Source organism: Rhineura floridana, chromosome 1 (assembly GCF_030035675.1).
Source record: "Rhineura floridana isolate rRhiFlo1 chromosome 1, rRhiFlo1.hap2, whole genome shotgun sequence".
Lineage (NCBI taxonomy): Eukaryota > Metazoa > Chordata > Lepidosauria > Squamata > Rhineuridae > Rhineura > Rhineura floridana.
The window spans coordinates 184,952,467-184,968,566 of record NC_084480.1 but is presented as its reverse complement, the minus strand read 5'-3'; the positions used below and the strand labels follow the sequence as shown (position 1 = coordinate 184,968,566).

The 16,100-nt window shown below is 42.7% G+C and overlaps 1 protein-coding gene across 3 annotated transcripts in view; it reads right to left on the bottom strand.

Moving 5' to 3' along the window:
• Positions 1-14,084, bottom strand: part of ANKS6 (ankyrin repeat and sterile alpha motif domain containing 6) — a 46,891-nt gene extending 32,807 nt beyond the window's left edge. The window contains exons 1-2 of one of the 3 annotated variants that reach the window (XM_061589057.1): positions 13,499-14,084; positions 9,777-10,273 (exon numbers count right to left, since the gene is read on the bottom strand). In XM_061589057.1, the coding sequence (XP_061445041.1) occupies positions 9,777-10,273; positions 13,499-13,851 (850 nt within the window). In that variant the 5' untranslated portion in view covers positions 13,852-14,084. The remainder of the gene's footprint in view (positions 1-9,776; positions 10,274-13,498) is intronic. The other 2 variants (XM_061589037.1, XM_061589048.1) reach the window with 2 other exon arrangements.
• Between the last annotated feature and the right edge of the window lie 2,016 nt (positions 14,085-16,100).

Genomic DNA, 16,100 nt, shown 5'->3' with positions numbered 1-16,100 from the left:
TCCTTCCTGCTAAAATTCTGGCCCTAATCTTAGGAAGTATGAAAGGTAGGAGCTGGAAGGGCCACTCCAGTCTCAGCTCTCATCACCATTGCAGCCTTGCCTATGGCTGCATCCTATGTGCAGTCTGACCAGAAGAAATTTGTGGGCCTAGGTCAACGAGGACTCACAAATGTGGATGCTCTGAAGAAGGGTACAGAGAAACACTCTGGATTTATTGGGGATGTGCCTTTCCCAAGGCGTAACAAGCCTTACCAGAAACCAGCACAGCATGATTGCAGCCCATGTGGCATTTTAGTCCTATACTCCCGAGACTCATCTTTTGTACTAAGGAAGCCAGAGAGATGTCAGACTTGCTGGATCAGGGAAAAGGCAGGAGAGAAGGAGAGGAAACACGAATATTGAAGAAGGCAGAAATTCTGATTGTAGGGATGAAAAGAATTAAAGAGCTAGCTGAAAGAGAAAGAAATAAAGGTTAAAAATATATTGGCTACCAGCACCAGATTGCTGCCCATTATATGCTAGGATTTGATGATCTATCACCCTTCCCCAGCCTACTGCCTTCCAGATGTTTTGGACTCCAAATCATATCAGCCCCAGCCGGCATGGCCAACAGCCAGGAATGATGAGTTGTAGTCCAAAACAGCTAGAGGGCACCAGCTTGGGAGAAGGCTGTGCTACATAAAGCAGGTTGGTTTTTCTCTACTATAAGTCTGTTGTCCAGATTCTGCTATCAAAAACACAGGAAGCAGCACTCTATTGAGTGACACTATTGATTCATCTTGTTCAGTATTGTCACTCTATACTGATTTGTAGCGGCTCTTCAGGATTTTGGAGAGGTCTCTTTTCCACCCCTACATGGAGATGACAAGGGTTTAACCTGATATCATTTGCAGTGCTCTATCACTGAGCTACAGTTCTTTCCTTAGATCATGGTTTTGGATGTATTCCTTACTGCTTACGTACCTTCCTACAGAAGTGGCCCCAGCACATCTACTCCCTTGACATAATGCTAATATGTCCTCCATTCCTCAAACTCCATGAAAGTTTATTCAAGAAATTTCTGAGTTCTATTGTCATGAAAATAATTCAGTAAAACAGAGAAAACAGAGTATAAGGATTTTGAAAAGAGAAAGATTGCTAAAATATAGAAAAAGAACAAAATAGAATAGAAACAGAATAAAAGCAAAGACTTGAAGCTGAAAGTAACTTGATTTAAACCCATCAATTATGGTAGCTGGCTGAAAAAGACTCCATGCCCAAATGCTCTGATCCAGCAATTCCTTGCAAGTGTGGGAGCTCTGAAGATCACATGGTGCTTCCCTGACTCCAGAAACATCCTCATATATTTTATGGTAGTGGACAGTACTACAGATCATAAGATGCCCATCCATTATAGTGAGTGAGGAACCTCCTCACAGAGGACCACTTTGTATACAACAATTGCGGTCATTTCTATTAAAGGAAATGAACTTTTTAGTTGAATGTACATCATGTAAACATACTTAGAACTTTGTTGACCACCCAATCAACAAAGTATTCCCAGCAGTTTACACAGAATCCCAACAATTAAAACTTTAAAATAGTAACACTTTTAATCATCTACTGTAAAATATTAAGAATTAATCAAATCCATTTATTGTCTAAAAGTAGCATAACAGCATTTAAACCCAGCAGAACTAATCTATTAAAAGGACAAAAGCATAGCTCTAATAGTCCTAGGAGAATAAAAAGGTCTTCACCTGGTGCCTAAAAGATCTTACTGTTGGGGTCAGATGAACCTTTTGGGGAGGGTATTACATAATTAGGATGCCACCACCAACTCACCTCTTCAGACAGAGGAACCTGGAGAAGGGTATCCAATGAAGAGCTCAAAATCCAGGCATGGGTATACCAGGGGAAACAAACATTTACAGCTCTAAAGGTTAACACCGGCACTTTGAATTGTGCTCAGAAACCTCTTTAAAGCCCGTGCAGATGACAAAACATTGGTGTAATATGTTAATAAGTACCAGTCTCCATTAGTATTCTTGTTCTCCTATTCTGGGCCAGCTGGAGTTTCTGGACTGTTTTCAAAGGCAGCCCCATGTACAACACATTGAAGCAACCCAGAGGTCACCAGAACATGGATAACTTTCACAAGGTTATATAGTCATACTGGTATATCAGATGGAGCTGATAAAAGCCACCTGTGCCAGATCCAAGAGCGCCCTCCTACCTACAAATCTGCTCCTCTAGTGTGCATGCAATCCAATCCAAAGCATATTAAAAATAATTTAACTGGGCAGACTAGACATTCCACAACAGTTGCTGTCTTGTCAGGATTGAGTTTCACTTTATTTGCCCTCACCTAGTCCACTACCAAAATTAAGCAGTGGTTTAGAACATCCTCTGCCTCAATCTGGATTAGATGAAAAGGATATGTGAAGTTGGGTGTCATCTGGACAGGGAGACAACTCAGCTCATATCCCTGGATAACCTCTCCTAATGGCTTCATGTTAAAAAGCAGAATAGAATACTTTATTGCAAGCTTAGCCATAGGCCATGTGCAACCAAACATACATATACATACATATATACACAAAACCTCTAGTTGGTTTAGACAGCTAAACAAATGTAAAAATAAGGAAGGTCTTTTCAGGATATGATTCGTTTCACAAAGGCATCTCTCAGTTTTTGTGCAGCCAATGCAAAATTGGCGACTGCGCGGGTCACTGAATCGAAATTATCCATTAAAAGGTCGATTACCTTCTCACTATCTGAACTATGTACTAAAATATCTAAAAATGGAGATAAAAATTTCCTCCTGGGATCGTCGTAGAGTGGACAATGGAGTAAGTAGTGCACGATCTCCTCAATTGCATCGCAGCCATAGATACAGAGACGCTGAGTCACTGGTATGCCACGATAACGGCCATCAAGATAGGCTGTGGGCATTACTTGGTACCGTAATGCAGTAAAAGCTTTTCTGATTGGTGCTCTATCAAGTACTTCTAGGTACTTTGCTGCCATATGATTCAGTTTAATATATGGGAACCAGGTTGAGAACGGGGCCAACACTATGGACGCACGGTCCTGAGCAGCATCATAATCATAAACCCAGTTGGTAAGTGCTGCTTTGCTTAGTTCCAATAATTTAGCTGGGGAAAGATCATATTTGGAGAATAGTGACTGGCATTCCATGGCCCACCCTTCCCGCAGCATTTGATCATACCAACATTTCTTAACCAAGGTTGAATCTTCGCTGTTCAAGATTCGGATCCAATATCGTAAGTAAGTTAGATCAATTCGTGCCGTGACTGAGGGTAATCCCAGCTCAGCTCTAAGATGTGCTGACGGAGTCCCCGGGGGAAGACCTAGCACCAACCTCATAAAAGCGTTCTGAATTGACTCAAATTTAGTTCCTGCTGTCAATCCCCATAATTCTGCACCATATAAAATTTTGGGGAGAAATTTAGTTGTTAAAATTTTTATCATTGGCGTAACAAGTTGACCCCCTTTGGTAAAGAAAAACCTTTTTGCTAAGCCTAGGGCGCGTGTTCCAGCTAAGGTCACTGCTTTTAGCTGAGGGGTCCAGGATAGGTTGTTAGACAAAAAAATACCCAGGTATTTAAAAGAAGATACCTGGTCAATAGGGATCCCATTTAGTGACCAATTATTCTTTACTTTCCTGGCTTTACCACATACCATAATTTTGGTTTTAGTATGATTGATCTTAAGTTTCTGCAACTGACAATACTCCTCCAATTTGTGGAGCATGCGTTTGAGTCCAATTTTCGTTAGAGAGCACAGAACTACATCATCTGCATATAGCAGAATAGAAATTTTTACCGCGCCAATAGAAGGAGGAAAAAAAGGAGATGATAATGTATCGACTAAATCATTTATAAAAAAATTAAAAAGAAAGGGAGCCAATAAGCACCCTTGCTTGACTCCTTTGTACACTGGGATTTTAGCAGACAGGGTACCTTTATTTCCTAGGCGGACTTGGATGGCATTAGTTTGATATAAAGCTCTAATCAACCAGAGCAATCTTCGATCTATGTTTGTCAAAGCCAATTTTTGCCACAGCAGCTCTCGGTCAACAGAATCAAAAGCCGCTGAAAAATCTACAAAGGCCATATATAAGGATGAGAAGACTTTGGATTTAGTTTTCCTTATTAAATGATGGAGTATAAATGCCTGGTCGATTGTGCATTTTTTGGGTCTGAACCCAGCTTGTTCATCATGTATTATTGACTCTATCTCATCCCACTCCTTTAATTTGTTCAGCAACAAACGACTATACAGCTTCAACGATACGTTTAACAAGCTTATGGGTCGATAGTTTGCTGGCTTAGTAGGGTCTCCTGATTTAAATATCGGGACCACTATGCTGGTTAACCAGCCTTGTGGAATCACTCCAGTATTGTTTATGTAAGTAAAAAGAGTGGCAAGAAGAGGCGCCCACCAAGATGTATTTTGAATAAAAAAGTCAGGAGGGAGCAAATCCTCTCTGGGGGCTTTTCCTGCTCTCAGGGAGGACACTAACCCCTCAATATCTTCGATAGTAACCGGAGGCCAAGACGGAAGATCAACCGGCTTCTCAGAAGTACAGGCCGAATTTGACAGGAGATATCCAAAAATCGAACTAAAATAAGCTTCCCACTCCTCCTTCATTATGGGGGGGGAGGCTATATAGTTTGCTGGTTTCGGGTTCCCCTGTAACATTTTCCAGAATTCTATCTCATTCCCCTTCTGGGCAGCTTTTGCCAGCACCCTCCAATTTTCCTGGTAAAAAGATTGTTTCTTATTCTTGAGAAGAGATTTATAACCTCTTCTTTTCATTATTAGCCGATGAAAAATGACCGGATGGTTATTAGATCTAAATAATTTAATTTGCTTAGTCAATTGTTTCTTAGCCATCCTACACTCTTTATCATACCAGGTCTTGGGATAGGGGGAGACTGATGCCATAGTAAGATCTTCAATTCGTGGACTGAGTTCTGCAATTATGAGCTCATATAGTTTTAAGCTATATTGTGGGTCAGATAAGGCCAGTTGGCGTAAATGCATAATAGTTTGTTGACAGAACAAGGCTAGCTTTTTCCCCTATCTCCTGCGACCATTTTAATCGTTTGCGTCCATATTCAGGGTCTAAATAAGGGGCCTTTACAAGATCAGATCTATTATTTGCCGCGGTCTTGAAGGTTAACCTTAGGGGGAGATGGTCACTTTCAGGCCTGGTTAAGACATTAAGTTCTTTAACGTTGTTTACCAAAAGCAAGGAGCCTAGAAAGAAATCCACTAGGCTGGCCCCGGACCTTGCATGGTAAGTAAAAGAGCCTTTAGAAATATCTAATGGAGAGCCGTTTAGACATACCAGTTGGAATTTTTGAATTAATTGAAACGGCACAGCCGTACTTGTTAATTACTCGATCTTTCGCTGATCTGTTTAAAAATGGAAGGCCCTCCAGGGGACCTGTCAAACCATCATCCCCTATAGGATAATTAATGCCCATTCTGGCATTAAAGTCACCTCCTAGGAGGAGCTCATAGGATGGAAACCTGTCCTGTAAACTTTCTAGAAAAGAGTCTAACACTAACCAGGAAGAATCTGGCAAGCTAGAATTTGCCGGGGGGATGTAGATATTTACGCCTATGACCGGCGGTAGGCCCTGGAACTTCATACCCATCGCTAGAGAGACTGACGAGGCCTGGGGGTTCAGATCTATTACTTGGCCATTTAGATGGGTGGAAACTAATATAGCCAATCCCCCTTGTCCGCGACCTCTAAAAGCGGATTTGATTGCTGGATTTAACCAAGTTTTATAGCCCCTAATCTCAAGGGACTCTCCCTCAGTTAACCACGTTTCCTGAAGGAAAATAATGTCAAATTGTTGAAGGAACTGTATAAATGCCAGATCAGCCATCTTGCTCTTCCATCCAGCTATATTCCACGATAAGATGGAAAAGGAAGAGTCCCTTTCTCTGCCTCTAGAAATGTAAAATCCTTTTTGGGGACTGGGCGTAGTCATTGTATCCATTGAGATAACTGATGTTATTGGCCCTTGTCATGGGCATGGAGTGATGATATTTACTTCTGGATAGAGTGTGCTGACATTCAAAATAATCTGTGCGGGTAGGATCGTCATCTTTTGGGCAACATCTTTACTCCTCGATGTTTCATCCAAGGAACCCTGTTCCTCCGGTTGTAACTCACGCATCTCTAGCCAAGTTGGATTGTTCGCCATCTTCCTGGGGATCTGGACCCATTCACGATATAGTAGACTTGGAGGTATCATATCATTGTCAGATGATGAGAAGCTATTATTTTTGCTCGATTGTTTCATTTGACCGGGAAGGTTATTAACCGGACTTGTTAATTGAGAATCGAGACTATTGTCCCTGGCTAATAATTGTTTCACACCCTTAGGATCTTGAGTTCCTTTTGCTAATCTTTGCAGCAGATGAGTTAATCTATTGATGATTTCCTCTTGTTCGAGTTTCGGTAGGGAGTCATATGATTCCAAAAGGAGGAGCTCCTCCGGGACAAAGTCCACCTGTCTTGAAGGCCTACACTCCGAAGAAACTTTTATAACTAAATGTTGCTGGCCGCTTGACAAGGCGGAAGAAGATGGGCGTACTTGAGATCTCTGGTTAGTAGCAGGAGCCAACCTTCCCTGGTCCGGTTTCCCCAACTGTGGGGGAGGGAAGTTAAACAATGGTTGAGGGGAGGCCTTATTGATGAAATATCGATTCACTAGGATGCCTTGCGAAACCAGAGTGTCTTTGATTTTGTAAATCCGGTCCGCCAGGTATGATGATTGTACTGTAAAAATAGTGCGTCTTTCAAAGTCATTAGAGAACAAATAGGTCACATGTTTAATACAATTTCTGCACTGTATGTGCGGCAGATAACGCTCTAGGTAGGTAATGAAAAACTGTCTTATCGAAGAAGTTGCTCTAAATTTCGTTATCTTCGATAAAAATGAAATTGCTAGCTTATCTCTTACTAGCTGTAGCTTCCAATTTGTATCCTCCCTGCGACTAGTTGGAGTCAGTGATGCATCAAGTGATTTATCATTGGCTTGATTATAGCAGACACTATTTGTTATCTCTACCACACTCTCAATGTCGGGTTTAGCTGCCCCTGGAGGGGGGCTTTGTTTACTCTGACAAAGGAATTGTACTTTTCGATGATGCTTCTTTCCCACCCAGTCGAGAGGCTTGGCAGCTTTTAGATGTAGACTCCAATAATTTAAATAAAGGCTTAAAATTCATTTTCTTTGTTGGAGCTGATTTAAAATTTTTAATGTTCTTTGATTTTTTCAGTTTTTTTCCTCTCTGGAAAGCCACCTTTTTAGTCTTAACGTCCCTGTCATTCAATTTGAGCCCCTGGGAGGGGTTTTTTTGAATGTTATGATCACTCTCCAACATATCATGGGGTGTAGCTTTTCCGATAAGAAAATGCCCTATAGAGCCAATCAACGTATTTAATAAGTTGTTCGTTTCCTTAATATACGCCTTTATTTGTCCCAGTTCTGTTGATACTGCCATTTCCCAGCCCCATGTTGTTAACGTGGATCCGTCCACAATCTGCAGGTTTTGGGCATCATTTGTAATCTGAATTTCTGTCAATGGATTCCTAGGCTCCTGGGACTCAGCTATGGAATCTATGGTTATTATTTCTGAAGGAAAGTCCTCATCCCTAGAATTTAGGGGACCTTTAAATCCCGCATCTTGTAATTCCTCAGCTAAGGTTCTAGCTTGCAGGTCCTCTTTGGGTGGATTAATTTGCAGTTGTCGATCTAACGACCAGTCATGTCGACTTGTAGACTGGATGTTAGCTTTAAATTCGGTCTTAGATCCTGGCGCCGAATGCAGATAAGAACCATCCATCTTAGCCTGGAAAAAGTGAGTTATCTTGGATTGTCTAATCGGAGATACAAGTTTCTCTTCTACTAGGGAAATACCTAGTTCTTGACATTTTTTCCTTGTAAAAATCATCAAGGATCAATCGTAGAGGACTTAAATTGAATACAAACACTCACTAATTAGGTCAGGAGCAGGAAATTGCCGAGTTGTACGTTTAGAGAGAGAGAGAGAGAGAAAAAAAAGGATTTACAAACCCTTATACAATCCCTTATACCATCAGTTGACACAAGGCTAGAATAAAAATTTCCTAGAATTAAATTGCCTTTAGTTTCAGGGCTGTATCAGCAGAAAAGAGCAATTATTTTGCTTTAACAAGCACTTTGTCCGGCTCCCTGGTTGTCCTCTCGATTTTCGGTGTCGGCTTACAGTGAGAGTCAGTTTGTTATCTTTATCTTAGCCGAGAAGGAATTTTAAACATAGACTTAAGCACCCACAGATGGTCAATCTTCAAAGGCCCTCTTATGTCTTTTTAGGCTCCGTTAGTCAGGGAAAGATAAAGGATTTTAAAGCTTTTAGTTGGAGCACAAAGGAAAAGCTTCTCATCGGAACCAGCAGCTACCGGAAGTTCCTGTTAAAAAGCATGGGGAATAAAATAGAGCCCTGGGGAACACTAATTGCCTAAGGACACAACATTAATCCCCCAGCACCACCTTCTGGAAATGTACATCCAAACAGGAGCAGAACTACAATAATGTAGTCCCTTCTGCTCATAACTCAGCTTGTCCAGAGGAATACTATGCCAATGGTATTGAAGGCTGCTGAAAGGTCCAAGAGAATCAACAGGGTTGTACTTCCCCTGTCCTAGTCTTGGCAAGTCATCTCACAGAGCAACCAAGGTAGTTTCCATTCCAAAATCATGTCAGATTCTTGAATAAAATAGATCTAGAAAATGAGTGCCATCCAAAAATGTCTTAAACTTCCTGTAAGGCTGCTATTGTGACCTTGGTGAAGCCCTGGCTGAGCTATTCAGAGATCCTCAAATCAGGAAAGGCAGATTGAAGAGTCTAAGAAAGGGGGGAGCGGAGTAAGAAGATGCATGAGTCTAGGAAAGCAGAAGTTTGGGGTATGAGAATTCAGCAGGCCAAAGGCAACAAGGGGGCATAGAAATGGAACCCTAAGACTTGAGAGGGGTAATGGTCCAGAAGAATTAGGGGAAATGGAGAAAGACAGTGAGAGGAGTCTTATGAAAGAAGGAAAAGTGGGAGAGAGATCAGGCAGAAAAGAGAGTTGCACATGGCCAGGAATTGCAAACCTTTGACTGCAGATCTCTAGTTAACTATATATTTATTACATTAACTAAAATTTTGTTGTAATCAACATTTATTATAATTAATATGGTTAATTACTCTCCTACTGCAACAAAACTATTTAGTATGTCAATAGATATATATGTGCGTTTGGAGGAAAATTTGCTGACAATCAGTAATGACAACCAGAAGGTCCTATGAGGGTAGGCCCAAAGTTTCTGTGAGCCTGAGATATAGGACTGTTAGTAGCCCTCGTTTTATCCTTCCATTTGCTTGATTGGCCCTTGCCTTACAATGGGTCCTTCTCTGTTTAATCCAGAAGACTCTGTCTCCAAAGCTGAACTCTCCACTGACATTAGTAGTGGGCCTTGACCTATGGGTGTAGGGACAAGACCCAAGTGACACACTCTTTGCTATCAGCCATCAGTTCCACCAAGAAACTCATTCTTGGTTTTTTTTTCTTTTTTGTAAACAAGGTTTTTCCTAATTAAGAAAATAACTATTGGGAGATCTATAACTGGAAAGTGTTATTGGAGGTCGCTGATTCATAGGGTTGCTTTAAGTCGAAATCGATGTGAAGGCACATAACAACAACAACTGGAAAGTAGCACATACCTGTTTGGGGTCTAACTGTTGTTAAAGGTGCCAAATAGTCCTTCATATCTTCATGTTGGAAGTCAACAGATATTTCATATGGTGTTTTATGCAGCATATTCAGATGGTCAGGATTGGCTCCTTTGTTCATAAGGTGTTGGGCCAAGCTCACTCTTCCACTAACAGCCGCCAACATTAGGGGAGTCCAGCCCATAGTCTTCACGGTGTAATTACAGTCAGCTCCCCAGTCTAACAGAAGATGGACCACTGCTTCATGCCCATGCTGGACAGCTGCCATAAGAGGGGTGATAGCTGGCAATTCCTCTTTATTGTTATCCAAGCTAGTACTCAAATGGTCATAATTATCAACATAAGCTCCAGATTCCAGCAACAACTTTACCACACTGATATGTCCACCCCTAGAAGCCATGGTAAGTACACTGGCTCCCAATTTATTCTGTGCATTAAGGTCAGCACCATTTTCTAACAAGATGCGAGACACGGATAGATGTCCAAACCTTTGATCAGGAAAAAATGAGATAAGGATAAGTTATGACACCCAGAATGATGTAACTGCATTCTTTGTATTTAAGAAACTCAGTCTTGCCTTAACAATGTAGAGAAACTGTGAAGTACTGTGGTTAGAGAATGAGTTTTGAGTAGATAATTCCCCAGTTCAAATCTCATTCTGACCATGATGAACCCTCTAAATGAGACCAGTCTCTTGTTTTAGCCTGCCCCACACTTAGGAAATTTTTCTGTTCTTAAAATTTGTTCTTGAACTTCTAGTTAGAGGAAGAGTTCTGTATAATTCAAAAACTGCATGTTATTTAAATGTTATTTCACTTACTCTGAGAATCTGTAGTACTGGAATAATATCAGCCTTACTTTATTGTTGTAAGGAATACTGAGTTGCAAATTGCATGTGAAGTCAGCAGTGCTCATGTCTTTCAACCAAGGTCTGCCCCAACTGCAAATAAAGTATGTCTGTTTGGGCAGGGGGGGATTAGATTTAAAGAGTATAAGGAGCATCTATCTCCAGAAGGCAAGGTGTTATGAAGTGTCTTTGCGCATTCATTTTGAAGAGTAGAATATTAATTGAAATCAAAGAAATTGCGCATATATCATATTTTCAACTTGCTCAATTCACACTCAGTAGTGTAGCGGCAAATTCAGAAGTGCAGGGTCCCTTCCTGATAGTCGTAGCCATGTTCCTCCCTCTTTTTTTGCTGCTGGGTTGAGAATGAGAACCTTGTTAATACCTTCTCCCACAACAAGACATGTTCTTAGGAGCCAATAAGCATGAAAGAGGAGAGTGGTTAGGTACTGAAAAAGAGTCTTCTCAGTGGCTGACTCACCCCCTTTCACTCTGTTTGGCTCCAATCAGCAGGAAAGGACAAGGAAGCATGTTAGAAGACTCTTCTCAGTGGCTGACTCACCCCCTTTCACTCTGTTTGGCTCCAATCAGCAGGAAAGGACAAGGAAGCATGTTAGCAGGCTCTTCTCTGTGGCTAACACACTTCCATTTCATGATGATTGGCTCATAGGATTCTGGAGACATTGGGACCCTGCTCCCAAAAAAGTAAAGGGTCTGAGACCCCCTGAGACCCTGGACGACTACATCCCGGCTCACGCAAAGCATAACTCATCAGGTGCCAGGCCCATTCTCCTACCACTAGCCACAGCCCCCACCAAGCAAAAGATGATGTTGCGACCTGAATATCTGAACTTGGGTCTGAGTATCAGGCTGTTATGAAAGGCATGGAAACAACCTCTGAGGGCAACCTTAGATGTGCCTGGTTTGATTCTGATATGTGAAACTGCGATATGAAATGAAAATTATACAGAGTGGCTGCATACTGTAGTCATAGTCAGCATGGATTTTTTGCATTCCACAATGTTAAATTTAAAATAGCCCCCATGCCATTCTGATGCTTCCCATAAGCTTGTTTATAGTTTATAGTCCTGAACTCAGAAATGCTTAACAACCCTCTAAATTTTCTTGGCAATAGACAAAACACTCAGAGAGAATTGAGAGTTCAAAGTGTACAAAGAGAGACAGAGAAAAACCAGCCCCCTTTTGGACTTTTTTCTGTCAGAGTTCTCATAATCTGTTGAAATTCATTAAAAATCAGCCATGTTCACAGAGTGCCTGTAATCCTATTACTGACCTTGCCCCATACTCTGACTTTCATCTTCTGCAGGTTAAAAGTTAAAAAAATGCCTGTCTGGTTTTTAATGAATATAAGAAAGTTTGCATTGAACTCAATGATAAACTGGGGCATGCTCAGTAAGAATCAACTGTCAGTGTTCTAAAAGCCAGACTCACAGCTGCTTGGATTGGTTAATCAGGGAGCCACACCCACACAAGACCTTTATTTCACTTTACACAGTCATGGCTTCCCCCAAAGAATCCTGGGAAATGTAGTTTGTGAAGCATGCTGAGAGGAGACTCCTATTCCACTGACACAGCTCCAGTGGCCAGAGTGGTTTGTCAGCTGCTCTGATTGAAGCTCTGTGAGGGGAACATGGCATCTCCTAGCAACTCTTTGCACCCTTCACTAAATACACTTCCCAGGATTCTTTGGGAGAACGCTTCCAGTCTGTGGGCCATTGTTTAGTTTTCCATATTTCTTGACAGATTTTTGTCAAAATTTGGACTGATTCAGTTGTAGCAACTCTATTGGTATGCCATCTATTCCTGGTGATTTGCTTCTTCCAAGTATTTTAAGAGCAGCTTTCACCTTGCATTCTAAAATTTCTGGTTCTTCATCATATGGTTCCTCCATGAATCAATCTGTCATCCAGGCATCTCTTTTATAGAGTTCCTTCAGTGTATTGCTTCCACCTTCCTTTTATTTCATCTCAGTCAGTCAGTGTTTCCCTACTTTTGGTTTAAATTTCCCTTTCATTTCTCTAATCTTTTGGAATAGGGTTCTTGTTCTACACTTTTTGTTGTCCTCTTCTATTTCTATACAGTAACTATTGCAATAGTTCTCTTTGTCCCTACGTACTAGTCTCTGTATTGTTGCATTTAGGGTTCTGACTGTGTTTCTATCTCCTTTTGCTTTCCTTCTCTCTTTAACCATTCTTATACCGCAAGGTATTTTGCCTATTAGGGAATATTTTTAGGATAGACTTTCCTTTCAACAATGAGTTGGGGCTCATTGTTATTTCACACACAGTCTTCAGTACCTTGGGATGATTTCACAAATTATTTGGCAGCAAGTGTACATTGAACAGGGAATTGCAGCTCTTCGAGTCACAGTAGACATTTAACAGCATAGACTTATGTCTTGTTATTAATTTAAAGCATCAATATCCCTCTCATCAGTTTGCAAAACTTTCCACAGGAAAGGTTTTTAAAGCACAGCATGGGCAAATGAGGGACGAGTCCTGAATCCTCCCTTCACCTTGCTTCTTCCCATTACTTCTAACCCACTTTGGTTGTTTTTTCCCGGAGGAGCTCGAAGAGCAGGACTAATACGCTAAGGGAGATAAGGGAGGGGGGGTACAGGTTGTGGAAGGCTTCAAACTCATTCTCTTGCCCACCCATGTGTTGAGCTTTACAGCCTTCTCTTTTACAAGAAAGAGATGCTGCCGACGTTTTCCCAGCAGCGGACCCATTCGTCACCTCATCCCGACCTTGACCTGTAGGCGGCGCGCTAGAGACACCCAGCCCACCACAGCCCGGGTTTGCTCTTGCTCCGCCGAGCTGGAGCCGCCCCGCCCGTCGGGCTAACCTGGCCGCTTGCATGAGCGGGCTCCAGCCGCAGTGGTTCCGGCTCTGCACCGAGGCTCCCCTACGCAGCAGGAAGCCCACCAGCTCCTCATGGCCCCCGGCCGCCGCGAACTGCAGCCCCGTGTTGCCGGCCTCGTCTGTGCCGTCCACGGGCACCGAGCTGGGAGGGAGGTCTGCTGCAGCTCCGGCCCCGCCAGACGCGCAGTTGCCGGGCTCCGCTGCTGTCGCCGCCTCTTCGCTTGTCCCGGCGGCCGGCGGGGGTCCCAACAGGAGTAGCCGGGCGCTCTCGCAGTCACCCTGGTCACAAGCGCGGAGCAGCAGCTGAACTCCAGCCGGCACCCCACACTCCCCCATCTGCGGTCCTGACGCTCCGCCGGCTGCCTCTGTTGTCGTCCTCCGCTCCGCCCGTTAGAAAGGAGGAGGGAGGGACTCTGCCAGAATGTGCAGAAACTGGCGCGCTGGCTGGGGAGGGGAGGAAAGGCTGCACTGTTGAGGCCTTCCAGCGAGACAGGGAGCGAGGGAGAGAACAGACGAGTGGCTTCAATTAATGAGGAAAAAGGAACGATCTGCTTCGGAGGCTCCTTCAGCTTGCATCGGGGCTCCTCGCTAGTTTACATTCAGCAGAGCTTGGAAAAGTTACTTTTTTGAACTACAACTCCCATCAGCCCAATCCAGTGGCCATGCTGGCTCGGGCTGATGGGAGTTGTAGTTCAAAAAAGTAACTTTTCCAAGCTCTGCCAGCACTAACAGTAGCTCCTCATCAAAATATTCCCATTCCAGATATTCTCACCCCATACAGCCAATTCTTACAGTGCAATCTTAAGTACTTTTTCTTAGAAGTAAGAAATCTTTACTAGGAGTTACTCCTAGGAACGTGTGCGAAGAACTGTAAACACTGGCTCTCCTAACTGTAAACACACTTGACAGAAAATAGTCCCTATTGAACACAGCGAGACTTGTCCAGGTCGCACTGATAATTATTTACATGAGATGTATCACCCATACCCTCTACAGCTATCCTTCCCCGAAACAGTCATCTTCATTGAACCCTCATGTTGTGTAAAGGTAATTGGTCGCTATACTCTTTCAGCACAACATCGTGCCTGCGCTTAATTTTACAGGCCTTCCTTACGTAGGCTTCCATATTTTGAACAACTCCATAACCACCTCATATATTTGGTAAGTAGTTTTTTCTAAACATTTTAGGGTGTTGAATCCATTTCTGGATCCTTGCTAAGTATCTATTTAGTGATTAAAAATTGGGGGGGAAACAACCATATGCCAGTAATGGGGAAAAAACAATATAAATTCTGTATGTGATAATCCTACTTTTACGGTAAACTATTTCGACACTACTTTCTCCATAATTTTGGTTGCAAAATTCAGTTGCTGCGTATGTTGAGTTCCTTGATGTGTGCTAGAAAACATGATTTATTAAAAACCATAGACCAGGATGACCAAGGATACAGAACTGTGAATGGATTGTGTCTGTATGAAGAGAGCGATATACAGTTGCTCATGTAATGCACATAAAAAGATAGCTGGATCAGACCAAACATTTGGTTAGTAATTTCTGTTTCCTACAATAGCCCATCACATACTTCCAAGAAGCCCATAAGCAGAGCATGAAAACCATAGACTTTCCCCTTGCTGCTGCTCCTCAGCCAGTCTGCCCCTGCCATTAGGGCCACCTTGGCAGTAGATTTGGGATGTCATGAGAGCAGTAAACAATTTGTTATTTACAGCAGGCTGGTCTCATATAACTCCTCAAACAGCTTCAGGAGTTGCCAGTTATCTTCCCGGTGCCCATGTCAACATGTAAAGCCCTTAACAACCTGGGGCTCAAATATCTGATAAAAGCACTTCCCACAACAATCTGTCCATGCATTAAGATCAGTAGATGAGGCTCTCGTGCGTGTGCCTATGTTACATGTGTTGCACATAAGTCCACTATATTCTGCATTAGTCAGGCCTCATCTGGAATACTGCATTCAGTTCTGGGCGCCTCATTTTAAGAAAGATATAGACAAGTTAAAGCAGGTTCAGAAGAGGGCGACGAGGATGATAGCCGGTATGGAGAACAAGTCTTATGAGGAAAGGTTGAAGGAACTTGGCATGTTCAGTCTGGTGAAGAGAAGGCTGAGGGGTGACATGATTGCACTCTTTAAGTACCTGAAGGGCTGTCCCATAGAGGAGGGTACAGATTTGTTCTCTGCTGCCCCAGAGGGTAGGGCTAGGTCTAATGGTTTTAAGTTGCAGGAGCGTAGATTCAGATTGGACATTAATTCTTGACAGTAAGGGCAACTCGGCAATGGAACCGACTGCCTAGGGAGGTGGTGGGATCCCCTTCGCTGGATGTCTTCAAGCAGAGGCTGGACAGCTATCTGCGGGAGATGCTCTAGCTGTGGATTTCCTGCTGTGAGCAGGGGGTTGGACTCAATGGCCTACAAGGCCCCTTCCAACTCTATGATTCTGTGGGAAAGCCTTTTTGGTGGTGGCTCTCTGTCAAATGACCTCCCAGTTGAGGTGTTTTGTCCCCTGCTTTATATTTGTTAAGACACCAGATAGAAAAACCACCATTTATGTTAGGCTTTTAGAAGACT